General features: G+C 47.9%; 1 protein-coding gene across 3 annotated transcripts in view; it reads right to left on the reverse strand.

Moving 5' to 3' along the window:
• LOC140430417 (rifampicin phosphotransferase-like) overlaps nt 1-17,449 on the reverse strand; it is a 210,051-nt gene that overhangs the window by 167,526 nt on the left and 25,076 nt on the right. For all 3 annotated transcript variants that reach the window (XR_011949419.1, XM_072517887.1, XM_072517885.1), the window contains exons 2-3: nt 11,373-11,507; nt 1,876-2,000 (exon numbers count right to left, since the gene is read on the reverse strand). Coding sequence is in view for 2 of the 3 variants with exons in the window: in XM_072517887.1 (XP_072373988.1) it covers nt 1,876-2,000; nt 11,373-11,507 (260 nt within the window). In the remaining variant the exon portion in view is untranslated. The remainder of the gene's footprint in view (nt 1-1,875; nt 2,001-11,372; nt 11,508-17,449) is intronic.

The following is a 17,449-nucleotide window of genomic DNA, read 5'->3' on the forward strand; positions in this document are numbered from 1 at the left end:
CGCCCAGACGTCAGTCTGTTTGAGTAGCTTGGCTTTCAGAGAGGCAGAAACACTCATGGAGAGAGTACAGGGTGAGTACGGTCTGATCCCTAACCCTGAAGGAAGAGTGTCTCAATCCCAAATACCGAGGGTCGGGATGGGGGTTGGGGGGGGGGTGGTCGAGTTGGAGGTGAGGTTTGATCATGGGGAGAACTCCTGCTTTTCCTGGTGCACAAGGAGTGCTCCTTGCGCCTTCTCTCCATGACTATTCTCGCCTCGGTGAATTTAGACCCAAAAAGCAGTGGGTTTTTTCCCCATAATTAAAAGGCCAACCTGCTTCTGGGAGGGGTTTAGGCCTGCACCGTGTCTCACCTCAAAAAGATCCAAAGGTTATCATCGCTGTGATTCGCCCAAATTCTAAGCACCGCTGCCAACGGGACCGCCAGTGTGTCTCCCGTTGGATCTGGCTGCGCTAATCTGTTGCTATTCAATGGCACTTGGAAACTTGTTTGGAGAAGGTTGGTTGGTTTTCCACTGGCCTTGCGAAGGGCAGACCCTAAACTCGCTGACAGGTTCTCCCTCTCAGAGATCAGGGCGCCCTTTCTCAGAACATCATTGCAGCCCCAAAATCTTTGGAAGCGCCGCGCCCCCCCCAAGTGAGTGACATCCCATTATGGGCTTGCCAAATCCCCCCTCAGGCCCCTCTCCCCCTTCAGTCCACACACCCCTAGTTCCCCTGTTCAATCCATCCCTTGACATTACCAACTTGGACTCCAAGGGGGAGGCAAGGCGTGAGTACTGGTGTGAGCACCTTCTCTATACTTACCTTCAGACAGAGAATCTGTCTTTCCTCGGAAGCTCATCAAAACAAAGAAACAGCCTCTTTTTTAAAAAATGTGGTTGGAAACAACATCTGCTCAACAGAGGAAGCAGTTCAGAGTTAATGGACCCGCAGGCTGTGGAGCTATATAAACAAATACAATCTACCCTCCTTTGAAATGACTTGGACCTGTCAATCAAGAGGAATTGCAGTTTGAAGCTTTTAGGCTTCTCAGCATGCCCAAAAGCTTGAAAAGTTAAACTGGAATGGAATTGACAGTGAAAAAAAGCACTTCAAAGATTTTGAACACATGACAACCGCCTTTATCTGACAGATCTTTGATTTTGACATGCTGGGAGAATCAAGGGATTCCAATGCCTCAGAGGGAAGACTTCTAACTAAAACTTGAAATGCTTAAAGGCAGTTTAATGATTTGCAAAGCTACAGAGGGAAGGTCTGTCACACGGCTCCCATCCCGGAAACGACCCCTGACCTCAGCCCCTCCAGTCCCGCCCGGGTCCTCTGACCCCCCACTTCTCTTGAAGGACCCCTATTAGCAATTTGGAGGTATATGAAGAGAGGGTACTCACACTGTTGCCCCCGGTCGGTGCCCATGGTGCCCAGTCCCCGCTTGTATGGACTAGGGGAAATTGACGCCCATGGACCTTCCAGCTGGAGGAGTGGGGGCACGGGAGTGGAAGCAAACCGGGAGTTTGCAACATTCGGCCTCAAACCTGGTTATTATATTGAAATGCCTGTAGGTCAGCTGTAGTCAGGTTCTTGCCCGCTCTGGCCACTAACCAAATTGGACCAGGCTCAGTGGGCCGGGAGACCCTCAACGGTTTGACGCCCGATGGAAATCCTATTTTGGCACTCACACTCTATTCATTTGGTCATCGGGAATCCCGTCCAGCGCTAATGGCCCCGGATAATCGCTGCCCAGATTCCTGAAGTGTTTGGAATTGTTTCCTATCTTACTGTCAACCCAGTAAGGAACAAATGGGTTAACGGTTTAAGTAATAATACACCTGGATATGAAATGTCAAGTCTTCACCAATGATATCTTTATTACTGACCTCAGAAGTCCGCTAAAGGCAATTCGCCATCGTTGGTGCGGTTCGAGAACCTCCAGTTTTAGACCACCTGCCCTCCAGGAGTGCTTACTGTCCACAGAAGTGATTGTATCAGGATGGATTGGATGCTGAAAAAAACAGTTTTGCCAGAATGTTGACCAGAATATGAAGCTAACTGTGTGGTTTGCTTTACTTTCTGGATGGTCATTGTTCATACTTTATAAAAGTTCATGCCAAAATATAATGAATGGACGGGTTATGGAGCACTATTTAAACATCAACGTGAATTAAAGACTTTGCCTTTTCACCATCCTTACATAGTAACCCCTTGCACAATGCAAGGAGTCGGGGAGCTGACATTTGTGAGTGAGTAGTGCAGTTGTGTTGAAAACGTATGTTCTTAAATCTCTAAATAAATCATTAACTTTTTCCTTTATTGCATTCAAGTTCCTGGAACAACGATTCAGACATCGATGGTGTGGAATCTCCTCCCACTGCCTTTTACTTGGATGCCTGAAGAGCTTGCTGCCTCCGCTGAGGGTGAAAGAATGGCCAGTCCATTGCCAGTACCAAGGCCTTGATGGTGAACCCTCAGTTGTGGCAGGTAAGCAATGAACATATTCACCAGAGTTGACAGAATTAACCCATAAATTGCTACATGAGTGAATTTGAATACTGGTGTTCGCAGGACAAAATCTTTTCTCAATATACCCTAATGTTTTATGGAATTATATAGAATTAACAGATGTTCCATTTGGTCTAACTGGTCTTTGCAGGTGTTTATGCCATACAAGAGCCTCCTACTCTAAGCACATCTGTGTACTGTTCTCTTCTCCCCCTGATGTGTTTAACCGACTTTCCCTTCAAAGTGTCAATGAAATTTACATCAACATATTCTAATTACGCTCCATAAAAGTTATATTTTAAATACATTCCAATACCAATTATATTTTTCCATTCACTATTAACTTGATTTCTCTTTGGGAATGCATGCTCTGTTAGCTGTTTATTTAACTAAATGGCTGCACATGTGTAAAAAAACATACAGTAACTTACAATGTTTTCCTGATACCTTTCATCCATCCATATTTAGATAAACTATGTAGAGTGGAGCTGCTGATTGGCTGTTGCGGGGAAAATTTGCATCACTGCATTGCGGTCACCGTATCTTGAAGGTGGTTTGTGGAGGAGCTGTTGTCAAGTGACAGTTAAACCTGAAACACTTCTTCAGTGTTTCCCTCCCTCCTCCTCTAACCAAAAAATAAAGACAATCGCTGTAAGGATCCCAGCCGAGGAAAGATCAAGAGGGAGACTCGAGGGCAGGTAAAAGTAGAAAGAAGTTGAACCGCGATGTCACAGCCTGCAGGTAAGTGATTGGCTGGTGACTGGTAAGTAGTTTTTCTGTTCCCTGAGGTGTTATCGTGCGGGGCACAGTGGTTGCTGAGTGAGTGCTTGCTGAGAAGGGGAGTACATTTTTAAAAAAACTTACTGTTGGGAGTTTCCAGCTGAATCCGGTTGGAGTGAGGACAGAGTGACTGCTGGGTAAGTAGTAAAGATTCAAATTGTTTGCGCAGGCCCATAACAGCTGATTGCTGTTCTTGTATGGGGCGCAGTGGTTGCTGGTTAAGTGTTTTATTTTTACCTGTATGTAAGTTGGGCAGTTTCTAAACCCTAGACACTATACTTGTAGCATCCCCCACCCTTCCACCTCTTTTAACCTTAGGGATAGAGTGAATAACAGGTAAGCTCTTTCTTTCTTTTTCTTTTTTTATCTAGAGGGCATGGCAGGGAAGGCAGTGCAATGTTCCTCCTGCAGAATGTTTGAGGTTAGGGATGTCGTCAGTGTCCCTGCTGATTTCACCTGTGGGAAGTGCACCCAACTCCAGCTCCTCAGAAACCACTTTAGGGAACTGGAGCTGGAGCTGGATGAACTTCTGATCATTCGGGAGGCAGAGGTGGTCATAGATAGTAGCTTCAGGGATGTAGTTACTCCGAAGAATCAAGGTAGATGGGTGACGGTGAGAGGGGCTGGGAGGAAGCAGTCAGTGCAGGGATCCTCTGTGGTCATTGCCCTCAGTAACAAGTATACCGTTTTGGATACTGTTGAGGGGGACGACCTACCAGGGGTAAGCCACGGTGAACGGATCTCCAGCACTGAGTCCGTCCCTGTGGCTCAGAAGGGAAGGAGGGAGAGCAGGAGAGCAATAGTTATTGGGGACCCGATAGTTAGAGGGACAGATAGATGGTTCTGTGGCAGCGAAAGAGACTCACGGATGGTATGTTGCCTCCCGGGTGCCAGGGTCCATGACGTCTCGGACCGTGTTTTCAGAATCCTTATAGGGGAGGGGGAGCAGTCACAAGTCGTGGTACACATCGGTACCAACGACATAGGTAAGAGAAGGGACGGGGATTTAAAACAGGAATTTAGGGAGCTAGGGTGGAAGCTGAGAGCCAGGACAAACCATGTTGTCATCTCTGGTTTGTTGCCGGTGCCACGTGCTAGTGAGGTGAGGAACAGGGAGAGAGTGCAGATAAACACGTGGCTGCAGGGATGGTGTAGGAGGGAGGGTTTCAGTTACGTGGATAATTGGAGCACATTCTGGGGAAGGTGGGACCTGTACAGACAGGACGGTTTGCACCTGAACCAGAGGGGCACCAATATCCTGGGAGGGGAATTTGCTACGGCTCTTCGGGGGGGTTTAAACTAATTTGTCAGGGTGATGGGAAAACGAGCTGTAGTCCAGAAGCCAGTGTTGAGAGTAGTGAGGTACTGAGGAGGGTATCAAGGTCGCAGGAGTGTACCGGTAGACAGAAAGGTGGGTTGAAGTGTGTCTACTTCAATGCAAGGACCATCCGGAATAAGGTAGGTGAACTTGGAGCGTGGATTGGTACTTGGGACTACGATGTTGTGGCCATTACGGAGACATGGTTAGAACAGGGACAGGAATGGTGGTTGGAAGTTCCGGGTATAGATGTTTCAGTAAGAGTAGGGAAGATGGTAAAAGAGGTGGAGCAGTAGCATTGTTAATCAAGGATAGTTTAACGGCTGCAGAAAGGCAGTTTGAAGGGGATCTGCCTACTGAGGGAATATGGGCCGAAGTTAGAAATAGGAAAGGAGCGGTCACATTGTTAGGAGTTTTCTATAGGCTCCCAAATAGTAATAGAGATGTGGAGGAAGAAATTGCAAAACAGATTATGGATAGGTGTGGAGGTCTCAGGGTAGTTGCCATGGGTGACTTTAACTTTCCAAATATTGATTGGAACCTCTATAGGTCAAACAGTTCGGATGGGGCAGTTTTAGTACAGTGTGTGCAGGAGAGTTTCCTGACACAATATGTGGATAAGCCGACAAGAGGGGGGCCACATTGGATTTGGTACTGGGTAATGAACCGGGCCAAGTGTTAGATTTGTTTGTGGGAGAGCACTTTGGAGATAGTGACCACAATTCGGTGTCTTTCACTATTGCAATGGAGAGGGATAGGGCCATACGGCAGGGCAAGGTTTATAATTGGGGGAGGTGTAATTATGATGCAATTATTAGGCAAGAATTACGGAGCATAAGATGGGAACAGAAACTGTCAGGGAAAGGCACAAATGAAAAGTGGAGCTTGTTCAAGGAACAAATACTGCGCGTCCTTAATAGGCATGTCCCTGTCAGGCAGGGAGGAAATGGCCATGTGAGGGAACCATGGTTCACAAAAGAGGTTGAATGTCTTGTCAAGAGGAAAAAGGAAGAGTATGCAAGGATGAGAAAACAAGGTTCAGTAGGGTCGCTTGAGGGTTACAAGGTAGCAAGGAATGAGCTGAAAAAAGAGCTTAGGAGAGCTAAGAGGGGGCATGAGAAGTCCTTGGCGGGTCGGATCAAGGAAAACCCCATGGCTTTTTACTCTTATGTGAGAAATAAAAGAATGACCAGGGTGAGGTTAGGGCCGGTCAAGGATAGTAGTGGGAACTTGTGCATGGAGTCAGAAGAAATAGGAGAGGCGTTGAATGAATACTTTTCTTCAGTGTTCACAAAGGAGGGGGGCCATGTTTTTGAAGATGTGAGTGTGATTCAGGCGGGTAGGCTGGAGGAAGTAGGTGTTCTGAGGAAGGATGTATTAGCAATTTTGAAAAACCTGAGGATCGACAAGTCCCCTGGGCCAGATGGGATATACCCAAGAATTCTTTGGGAGGCAAGGGATGAGATTACAGAGCCTTTGGCTTTGATCTTTGGGTCCTCGCTGTCCACGGGGATAGTGCCAGAGGACTGGAGAGTGGCGAATGTTGTTCCTCTGTTCAAGAAAGGGAATAGGAATGACCCTGGTAATTATAGGCCAGTTAGTCTTACTTTGGTGGTCGGGAAGATAATGGAAAAGGTCCTGAAGGATAGGATTTATGACCATTTGGAAAGATGCAGCTAATCCGGGATAGTCAACACGGATTCGTGAAGGGTAAGTCTTGCCTCACAAATTTGATTGAATTCTTTGAGGAGGTTACTAGGTGTGTAGATGAAGGTAGAGCAGTTGATGTCGTATACATGGATTTTAGTAAGGCGTTTGATAAGATTCCCCATGGGCTGCTCATGAAGAAAGTAAGGAGGGGTGGGATAGAGGGAAATTTGGCCAATTGGATAAGTAACTGGCTATCACATAGAAGGCAGAGGGTGGTAGTGGATGGAAAATTTTCAAACTGGAGACCAGTTACCAGCAGTGTACCACAGGGATCAGTGCTGGGTCCTCTGCTATTTGTGATTTTTATCAATGACTTGGAGTAGGGGGCTAAAGGGTGGATCAGTAAATTTTGTGATGACACCAAGATTGGTGGAATAGTGGATGAGGTGGAGGGCTGTTGTAGGCTGCAAAGAGACATTGATAGGATGCAGAGCTGGGCTGAAAAATGGCAGATGGAGTTTAACCCTGATAAGTGCGAGGTGATTCATTTTGGTGGAAAAAATTTGAATGCGGATTACAGGGTCAACGGCAGGGTTCTGAGGAATGTGGAGGAACAGAGAGATCTTGGGGTTCATGTCCACAGATCTCTGAAGGTTTCCACTCAAGTGGATAGAGACGTGAAGAAGGCTTATAGTGTGTTAGCATTTATTAACAGGGGGCTTGAGTTTACAGCCGCGGGGTTATGCTGCAACTATACATGACCCTGGTGAGACCACATTTGGAGTATTGTGTGCAGTTCTGGTCACCTCATTATAGGAAGGATGTGGAAGCATTGGAAAGGGTGCAAAGGAGATTTACCAGGATGCTGCCTGGTTTGCAGGATAGGTCTTAGGAGGAACGTTTGAGGGAGCTAGGGCTTTTCTCTTTGGAGCGGAGGAGGATGAGAGGCGACTTAATAGAGGTTTATAAGATAATGAGGGGGATAGATAGAGTGGTCGTTCAGAGACTATTTCCTGGGGTGGATGTAGCTGTTACAAGGGGGCATAACTATAAGATTCAGGGTGGGAGATATAGGAGGGATGTCCGAGGTAGGTTCTTTACTCAGAGAGTGGTTAGGGTGTGGAATGGACGGCCTGCTGTGATAGTGGAGTCGGATACTTTAGGAACTTTCAAGCGATTATTGGATAGGCTCATGGAGCACACCAGAATGACAGGTAGTGGGATAGCTTGATCTTGGTTTCGGACAATGCTCGGCACAACATCGAGGGCTGAAGGGCCTGTTCTGTGCTGTACTGTTCTATGTTCTATGTTCTATCCTTCTTAGAGAATTATAGAATCATAGAAATTACAGTGCAAAAGGAGGTCATTCGACCCATCAAGTCTGCACCGGCCCTTGGAAAGAGCACCCTACTTAAGCCCACTCCTCCAATCTATTCCCGTAACTCAGTACCCACACCTAAACCTTTTGGATACTAAGGGCAATTCAGCATGCCCAATCCACCTAACATGCACATCTTTGGACTGTGGGAGGAAACCGGAGCACCTGGAGGAAACCCACGCAGACATGGGGAGAAAGTGCAAACTGCACACAGACAGTCAGCTGAGGCCGGAATTGAACCCGGGACCCTGAGCTGTGAGGCAGCAGTGCTAACCACTGTGCCACTGTGCCGCACCATCATGGGCTGGATTTTACTGGGTGTTTTGTTCCCTGCCCCTCAACTAAAAATCTAGCTGGGAACCTACCTGTGAAAAGCTGGGTGCCCCTCAGTCATTTTATGCACGGTGGTATATTAATTGGTCAGGGCAAAACATTCGCCCCATCCCGCCTTAGAGCAAATCCAGCTCTGTAGTGCTAGGCGTACCAGGTTCGAGTGGCAACCACTGCTGGCACTACAGCAAGCTCCCGAAGAGGAGGATGTTAGGGAGAGCAGACTGGAGCTAACTTTGGTGCATCACTGAGCTCTGGCTGGTGGGCAACAGCGAGGAGAGAGAAGGGAGTGAGTGACCATGTTTGAGACGCTGGGGAGGGTGGCATAACCTTGGCAAGAGCCTTCGATGTGGCACAGGGATCCCCAAGGAGGTTTCCCCACCCCCGCACTTTTCCCAACACCAGATCACCTAATAAAATCAGTCAGGCTATCCGTTTGGTGTGGGCCTCCCAATGCCACAGGTAAAATAGCAGCAGGGGGAAATTAACTATTTAAATGGCCATTAACAAGTCACTTAAAGGGTCAATAGGCTCTTGGGTAGATGAGTTCCTCGAGGCCTCCAAAGCGTGTCCCCCCCCCCAATCCGGGAGACAGGTCGGGGTGGGTGACTAGGTGGCAGGGATACCACATGTTACATTTCTGCAGAGCCCAGCACCTCCCCCCCCCCCCCCCCCCCCCCCCCCCCACCCCGGCAGGGAGGGTAAATCCCAATCCCATGTTTTGAGTCCCTTCAGGTTATGTTAAGAAGCAGGCCAGAGCATTTTGACTAGTGAGTCTAAAACTGTGAAGCAAAGCACTCCGGGAACTCAATAGATGGGGAAGGGGGTTAGGGAGGGCAACAAGTAGTGAGAAAAGGAAGTCAGAGAAACAACACTCATTTGTACATTCTCAACCATCCATGAATGACCCTGATCCTGACTCACGTTCCCATAAATTAACAGATGTTTAACATTTGACTTTTCATTTACTTTTCCTTTCCCGCAACAACCACCAAAGTGAGATTGCAAAGTTACTGTTCGTAAATACCCAGATTGAATTACTTTGTAAAATCCCGTGTGAACCATATACTTCTTTCAAACTGCTGACAGTACTCCAACATAATTAAACTACGAGGAGTTAAGGAGAGCAAGTCTGGGCAACACTGAATGCTCTTGGGGGTTTTGCAGGCTCTAACTGCATGTCTCCCAATCACAAATCTAGATCTTGGGGATAGAGTTAAAAAATAAAGGGGGCGGGATTCACCGTTCCCCGACGGAGGTTTCGTAATCAGCGATTTGGCGGAGAATCCCTTCTGATGTCAAAATCGGCGGTGTTAGCACGTCACCTGAAGGCCCTCCCCTGATGCTCCCCCCCCCCACCCCCCCAATGGGCCGAGTTCCCAACCGCGTGGTTGACGTGTGGTCTCAGCGGCTGGGAACCCGGTGTGGCGGCTGCGGACTGTGTCCAGCGCCGTCACATTCGGGAGGGAACCGTGCTGCTGGCCGGAGGGGCTTCCACAAGGGCTGGGGGAACCGGTGGGGGGTGGCCAAGGAGACACTATCTGGCAGGTCGGGTCCGCACATAGCCAGCGCCATGTTTTACGGCAGGTCGTCGCCGTGCGCATGCGTGGCCACGGACCCGGCCATTCTCCAGGCATTTATATCGTGGGAGCCGGGGGTTTTATGTGACACGGCTTCTAGCCCCTCACCGGTCGCAGGGTCGGCGCCGATTTTTTTGTTGTAAAACGCCACAGTTCCTTTGCACTTAGTCTCAAAAATGGTGAATCCGGGTAGCACGGTGGCGCAGTGGATTAGTGCTGCTGCCTCACGGAGCCAACGTCCCAGGTTCAATCCTGGCTCTGGGTCACTGTCTGTGTGGAGTTTGCACATTCTCCCCTTGTCTGCGTGGGTTTCACCCCCATAACCCAAAGGTGTGCAGGCTAGGTGGATTGGCCACGCTAAATTGCCCCTTCATTGGAAAAAATGAATTGGGGGACTCTAAATTAAAAAAAAATAAAAACAGTGAATCCAGCCCAGAGTCTCCCATTAGAGATGTAGATGAGGAGGAACCTCTTCTCTCAGAGGATCTTTGTCTTTGACATTCTCTTCAACAGGGAGCAGTGGAGGCTGTGACATCAAATCTATTCAAGTGGAGGTGGACAGATTTTTGATCGCTAAGGGAATGAATAGTTTTGGGAGGCAGGCAGGAAAGTGGAGTTATACAGTCACAATCGTATAACCAAGGTGTTATTGAATGGTGTAATGGACATGATGGGCCACATGGCTTATTCATATTTCTTATGAGTCCAAAAATGTTTAAAACCTCAAATTGATCCAAAGCTTCGGCACAGGTCATATCCAGCGGGAGGATGGAACAAAATTCTCTGCTCAACAATTTTCCTCAGATTATGCAGCCAGTTTAAAGGTTGGATGACCGTGTTGTCACCTCTCAGTTTCAGCTACACAGAGATTAAGACAGATCCAAATCCTACCCAAGATCTGCTGATGGTTTGATGGAAAGAAATTTTAATTGGACAAGCACCAACCTTTCCATTCTCATCACTGATAAGCCCCCTGTGACAAACATTTCCATTTCTTTTGTAAAATCCAGTCCATCACTCAGAGTTCAGCATTAAGTGGAACAAAATTTCCATTTCAGCAAGCTTCTTGAAATGAAAATGAATGAAAATCGCTTATTGTCACGAGTAGGCTTCAGTGAAGTTACTGTGAAAAGCCCCTAGTCGCCACATTCTGGCGCCTGTTCGGGGAGGCTGGTACGGGAATTGAACCGTGCTGCTGGCCTGCCTTGGTCTGCTTTAAAAGCCAGCGATTTAGCCCAGTGAGCGAAAATTGGACAAGCACCAACCTCTCCATTCTCAACACGGAAAAGCCCCCTGTGACAAACATTTCCATTTCTTTTGTAAAATCCAGTCCATCACTCAAAGTTCAGCATTCAGTGGAACTAAATTTCCTTTTCAGCAAGCTTCTTTGTTTATCCCTTTCATTATCTTTATTTTCAACATGGCTAATTGGGCGTTTTGCAAACTCCTCAATGTGTTCAAGAGATAGTGTTTTTTTCTCAAAATAAAGAGTTGCTTGACCTGAATTTGAGCTTCTCCAAATCCTCTCACATGTGAATCAGCTGGAAAAATGCAGCTGATATTTTTCCTCCTCGCTAACACACAAATACTGAGGCTCCAGCGACGCCTGCCCTGGCTGAGACCAGCTAACTCAATGCAGGGCCTCGGAGTGTGTACAACTCCACTCTCGCTGGCTCCAGCAACCAAGCCCGCAGGATAGTTACAGCGCGCTTTTTCTTCACGGGGTATTTATTTAGCACTTTAATAAAAATAAAAATCGGCAGGAGACCAACATGCTGGAAAAATACCCAATTGTATTTTTGCCTAAATTGCCCGTGTCCTTGAACCACAAGGGTTTACCTGAAAATTTCCAACTCCTTCAACTCGAAGCAGGACCCACATCTCACACAAGTCGTCTGGCTTCCGGCAAACACGAACAGCGAAGAACGTTTTGTCCATCTCTGTGAATCCCATAAAATAAACAGAGTCGATTGCCTGTAAAAATGCAGAAGCAAGTAGGGTTTCATCAATGGTGCTATTAAGACTAAAGAATAAGCACTGCACCAGAATACAGTGGAACCCGTATAGAGTGCAAGGCACTCACATATATAGTTAATCTATTTTCCTTTACTGCACATAGGCACAGTATTAAAAACAAGGACATCAAAAACAGCATGACAATACATACATAGAAATAACACTATGAGCACAATTTAACGGAAACATTTCTTAGGGCCCGATTTAACGCCCAAAAACAAGTTCCTATTTTGGGCAGATAGAGTGAGGTGTTTCCTAGCACCAGTGACGCGAGAATGACTGCAATATCAAGATCTGGTGAGATCTCACGACACATTCTGAACATCTCAAATCTCGCGAGAGGGAACGGCCTCGTCGCGTCAACGAGTCGGGCACAGCAAGGCTGTTCGTTCATGCCCTAAGTATCATTTTTTGGTGCAATCGGCTTGATGGCTACGTTGGCAAGATTGTGGCGCATACTTAATGGCATTTGCTGCCAAAAGATAGCCCCCACGAGCGTCTGTCCATTACTGCCTCGCCGTGCGATTTGCCAGACTCACGCCACAGCGTCTTGCCGCCACCAATAGGGAGCTGTATTGAAACGCTCCCTCACTACTTCTCCAGTCAACACACAAGCATGGCTGCCCGCAGTCCAATGCACCACTCAATGACACCATAGATGGCAATATGGGCCTCCTTATACTGAGTCTGAGTCTCCTGTGGCACATGCTTTCCGCCATCTCCTCCAAAGACCAACAACACCTGTACACTTTGGGCCATCGCTGGCATCCCCCCTCTGGATTTCTCCTCAGCCAACCGGGCAGTCAGGTCTTCAGGGTGTGCGGCAGCCCCCTGCACATGGGGTGCCACCTCCAGCCTGTGCCGACCATGCTGCCGCCTTCTCCGGCATCTGGCTGCCCATGCACCCCCCAGCATTGCGAGGACAGCATCTTTGGGACCGACATAATCAGCCAGGTTATTATATCTGTGAGGAATTGGAGAAGGAGAGGGACCGACAATCAATTCGAGCTTCCATCCCGGGCCCCACACATCCCCCACACTTATGTGTCCCGCCTTCTCTCAGAGTGCCATTCACCGAGCCAGTTGTGCTGAAGAACCTCACTCTGCACACTTACCCACGGCCACAGCAGGAGTCCCTAGACCCCAGACCCCAGCCGGGAACATCAGGGATGTGGTGATGTGCACCAATGTAAATACATGTAGGCTAGCTAGACACTAGATGGAGCATCAGAAACATCACACACACACTCAACCAATAGATCAGTTAGATAGGACACAACCAATGGACATTCATGATACACACAGAGGTGACACCACCACAGGAGGGCATTACACAAACCCATATATAAAAGACACCACACACATGATCTGCCTCTTTCCAGTGGAGACAGTCAGTGAGTACAGACACACGGTTGATTCAAAATCACTCCCACCACGTGGATTGCAGCAACTGGTTAGTCAGTCTGGGTAGCTATAGTAGGATTAGCAGTCGTGTCGAACCCGAGTAATAGAAGTGTAAATAGTTTAATAAACGTGTTGAAGTTATCTCCACGCCTGAACCTTCCTTTGTCAAGTGCGCCACAAGGAAGCCGCTTATGTTACACCTAGAACATAACTCATGGTACCAGGACGGAACTGTTTCAATCCGTATAGCCATACCTCAGCGTACAGTGACAACCAGCAATGATATCCAGGCAAGATGTTCGAGATCCGGGTTCCGCAGCAGCTCCAGTGCCACGGCGACCTCCGCAAAAACTTGCAGGTATTCCGGCAAATGTTTGAAATCTTCCTGGTAGCAGCCGACCTAGAAGACGTGGCCGATGCTGAAAAGACAGAGTTTCTGCTCACCATCGCCGGTGCCAGAGCAGAAGAAATCTTTTAAAAATTCAAGTTCTCCAAAGGGCAAAACAGGATCGACTTCCAGGCAGTCCTGGACAAATTCAGCAAATACTGTGAGGAAAACACACTCCAACCAGCAAGAAAAGGTAGGAGAAGCACCAGTACTCACCACGAGGCCGAGTTCCCGGAGTAGAGAACAATTGTGCTCGGCGGCCATCTTTCTAAAGGGACTGCACTTGCACAGTTGCGCGAGAAGCGCACAGAATGGGAAGGGCCGTTTGTGCATGCGCGAGACGCCGCGCATGCGCAATCACGAAAACGGTCATCGGTACAGGAACAGCGATTTGCGCATGTGCGAACGCTTCCTATGTATGATGTCACATGGGTCGTGGTGTCAGAGGCCTCGGACCACACCCATTTAAAGGGGAAATGTCCCAAATCAAAGAAAAAAAATTTTTAAGCCGTAAAACAACCTTCCTTCACCTGGAATGACAGCACAATGCCTCAAATTGAACCAGGAAATTAAATTGACCTCCGAAGAACCCTGTAACAAGCAGTTACCTACGCCCAAACCGATGTTTCCGACCTTGAATACTTCGAAACCGACCTTTACATTTTCTCTGGGCCTCGCGAGCCCAATGCCAGCTCCGACGCACACAGTGATGATATGGTCCTAGAAGACAACGACTCAAGACGAACCTTTCACCTTGGGAGGCTACCCCAGAACCAAATCCGAACCGCAACTAGACGTGTTGCACATTGACGACCCCGACGACGAGTTCTCTGGATTTGAGGATCTTCAGCCCAGCAGATATGACATCCCGACTCGTGAGTGCAGAATTATGCTGCGGCCTGAAATTAAGAGACAGAGAGCGGTACAAGCCCACAGAGAGCGGCCTGCTGCCACACAGAGTGTCGTCCACACACCGCTCAGGGTTCTTGACTCTACGAAAGAAGACACGCAAGACTCCACACCGCAGTCCTTGCATGAACAAGAAGTGACTCCAGTGTCACAAGCCTCCACAGCGAGCTTGAGGACAGACTCCACAATGGCAGAAATGCAAGACTCCAGAGCACAGTCCTTGCACGAACAAGTAATGTCTCCAGTGTCAAGCCTCCACAGTGAGCTCATGGACAGACTCCACGATAGAAGCAACGCAAGACTCCAACGCGCAGTCCTTGCACACACAAGACCATGAGGGGCTAGCAACCTCCTCTGACCAACAAGCGGCAGACGATGTAATTCTGCCATGCTCAAGTAAACAGCAAGAAGACTATGACAGTCTACCACGCTCCAGTGCACAGCAGGTCGACCATGGCGGTCTATCATGCTACAGTGAAGAACAAAGCGACGATGACAGTCCAAGCCCAAATGAAGGACAACAGCAAGACAATGACAGACCACCCACATTGTTTGCACCACCAGATGAAGACTCTGACAATTTACCCAACCCAAGTGAACAACAAGCAGCTACTGAGGTTCTACCCACGGTTTGTGAGACGCGTGACGACAGCATCCCACTTCCCATGCAAGATGTGCAAAGTGACAGACCTCAGCTAGTGTGTACAGAGGCACTCGCCGATCACTGTGACACCACCACAGGAGGGCATTACACCGACCCATATATAAAGGACACCACACACATGATCTGCCTCTTTCCAGTGGAGACAGTCAGTGAGTACAGACACAGGGTTGATTCAATATCACCCCCACCACGTGGATTGCAGCAACTGGTTAGTCAGTCTGGGTAGCTACAGTAGGATTAGCAGTAGTGTCGAAACCGAGTAATAGAAGTGTAAATAGTTTAAAAAACGTGTTGAAGTTATTTCCACATCTGAACCGTCCTTTGTCAAGTGCACCACAAGGAAGCTGCTTATGTTATACCTAGAACATAACAAATCAAGGGAGACCGTGCTCTGGTGCCCTCCCCTGAGCCACACACTCATCCTTCAGTCACAAGGATAGCCTCAGTGCTGAAGCCCAGCTTTTGAGTGTTTGTTTGTTGGCTGCTGCCTCTATGGTGCTTCTAGAGTTCAAGCAAACTATTCCGGCTTCAAAGTTTAATTGAAATATAATGCAATAATCATCATCTGAGACATGCCATGTGTAACCACAAGAATCCACTTGAGAGCTGTGAAGTGCTCTCACAACTAACAAGGCCAATTCTGCTCACAGTCAAATGGAGTTCAAGTTACCATCAGCTTATAACCAAGAAGAGGGCTTTGTCCTAGAGGGTTACGGTAGGGCAGACAGGCAGCAGCTGCAGTTGCCCTTTTATGGGTATCAACAATATTTAAAGATGGCTTGAAGGCCTCATGGACGAAAGGCCCTCAACACCCCCAGGATCAGCACCCTTCTGATGCTCGGCAAATGGGTCATTTGAACCATTTGCATCCTATTAACAGGCTGGGCACTGGATTCTCTCCATCCCCATGATGCTCCAGCCCTTTGGGCCGGGATTCACATGCGCATGGATTAATCAAAATATCTGCCAGTGTGGCCCTGACGCGCTGCACCTCGCAATTGGTCAAGGGGTAGGTATTTAACCTAGGTGTTCCCAAAGTCCAGCAGAGGGCCCCCCACAATGCAATTCCTGTCCATCCCACCCCAGCCTCCCATCAGACTTCCCCATCAGACCCCACCACCAGACACCTATCAGACCCCATCAGAGACCCCCATCAGCCTCCCTATCAGACTCCTATCAGACCCCCCATTAGACACTGCCACCAGAGACCCCAATCAGAGCCCCCCCACAGACCCATTCACCAGTTCCCCCACCAAACCCCTCACTAGACCCCCCCCATATCAAAGACAACCCCCCCCATCAGAGGTTCCCCCCATATAACTGATCACGCCGATCAGTTGCCCCTGCCTGGAAGCTAAAGAGCAGTCCAGACATAAACAGTGAAAATTCACTGCTTTTTCATACCTGACCCTTACACCTGCTGCCTCGCACAAAGGTGTAGAAAGCAACAACTTCATAGAAAGCCAAAACCATATTACAAGACTTTAAACCCCCTCAGATCCTTTGCTCTGCAATGCTTTAATTTGCTTCAAAGAGAAAAAGGTTTTAGTAGGTTACAATTGACAGGGTAATAGCTTCAAGACAGCCAGGTGTCTGCATTACGTATTTTAATTTCCATTCACACTTGAATACATCTCAAGCACCCTGCTTTGAACCCAACATTAATGTTTGTAAACATCTAGGAGTTAAGCACTTTCACTTCCTCTTTTTCTCAGCAGATGTGGTCAGGATCAATCATAGCTATATTATTATAAACATTGAGATTATGTTCAATGATGGGCCCCCTCTGCTACCATGAAACACATGGGGGGTTGAGCAGAAAATACCGCCCGAGGTATAGTTCTGAGTAAGCTTAATTTTGTGTTTCGGTACTTTTGTGTTCAGAAATGGTTAATAACTTCCATTTGGTTCAGAAGCCTGCATTGTAGCGAAGGTTTTACAATGTTAAAGCAAATAGGGCTTAAAGAAAAATTAGGCTGTTGCAGAGAAATACCAAAAGGAGACATTGAAATCCTGGAGGTGGATCCATGGTGAAAGCACCTGAGAGAAAGCGTTGTTTGGCATAAGATTCCAATGTTTTTTTTCCGAGAGTGAAGTCTGGAAACCCTCGGGTGAAAGTCAGAGTTTGCGTGAGGCCAGTTGACTCACAGGGTGACAAGAATCTGGGGGAACTGATGAGAAATCTGTAGAAATTGTATTGATGGCATCTGCCACTTGGTTTCAAATTGTGGGGTGTCTGACCACATTTTTCATGCTTTTACACATTTTACCCCATTTTGTGGGCAGCACGGTAGCACAGTTACATGGTTAGCATTGTTACTTTGTGGGCAGCTCCATGGTCCCAGGTTCGATTCCCGGCTTTAGTCACTGTCCGCGTGGCATCTGCACATTCTCCCTGTGTCTGCGTGGGTTTCCTCCGGGTGCTCCGGCGTCCTCTCACAAGTTGCAAAAGATGTGTTGTTAGATAATTTTGAATTCTCCCTCTGTGTACCCAAACAAATGCCGGATTGTGGCGACTAGGGGCTTTTCACAGTA

The sequence above is a fragment of the Scyliorhinus torazame genome, chromosome 10, assembly GCF_047496885.1.
Source record: "Scyliorhinus torazame isolate Kashiwa2021f chromosome 10, sScyTor2.1, whole genome shotgun sequence".
NCBI classification, from domain to species: domain Eukaryota; kingdom Metazoa; phylum Chordata; class Chondrichthyes; order Carcharhiniformes; family Scyliorhinidae; genus Scyliorhinus; species Scyliorhinus torazame.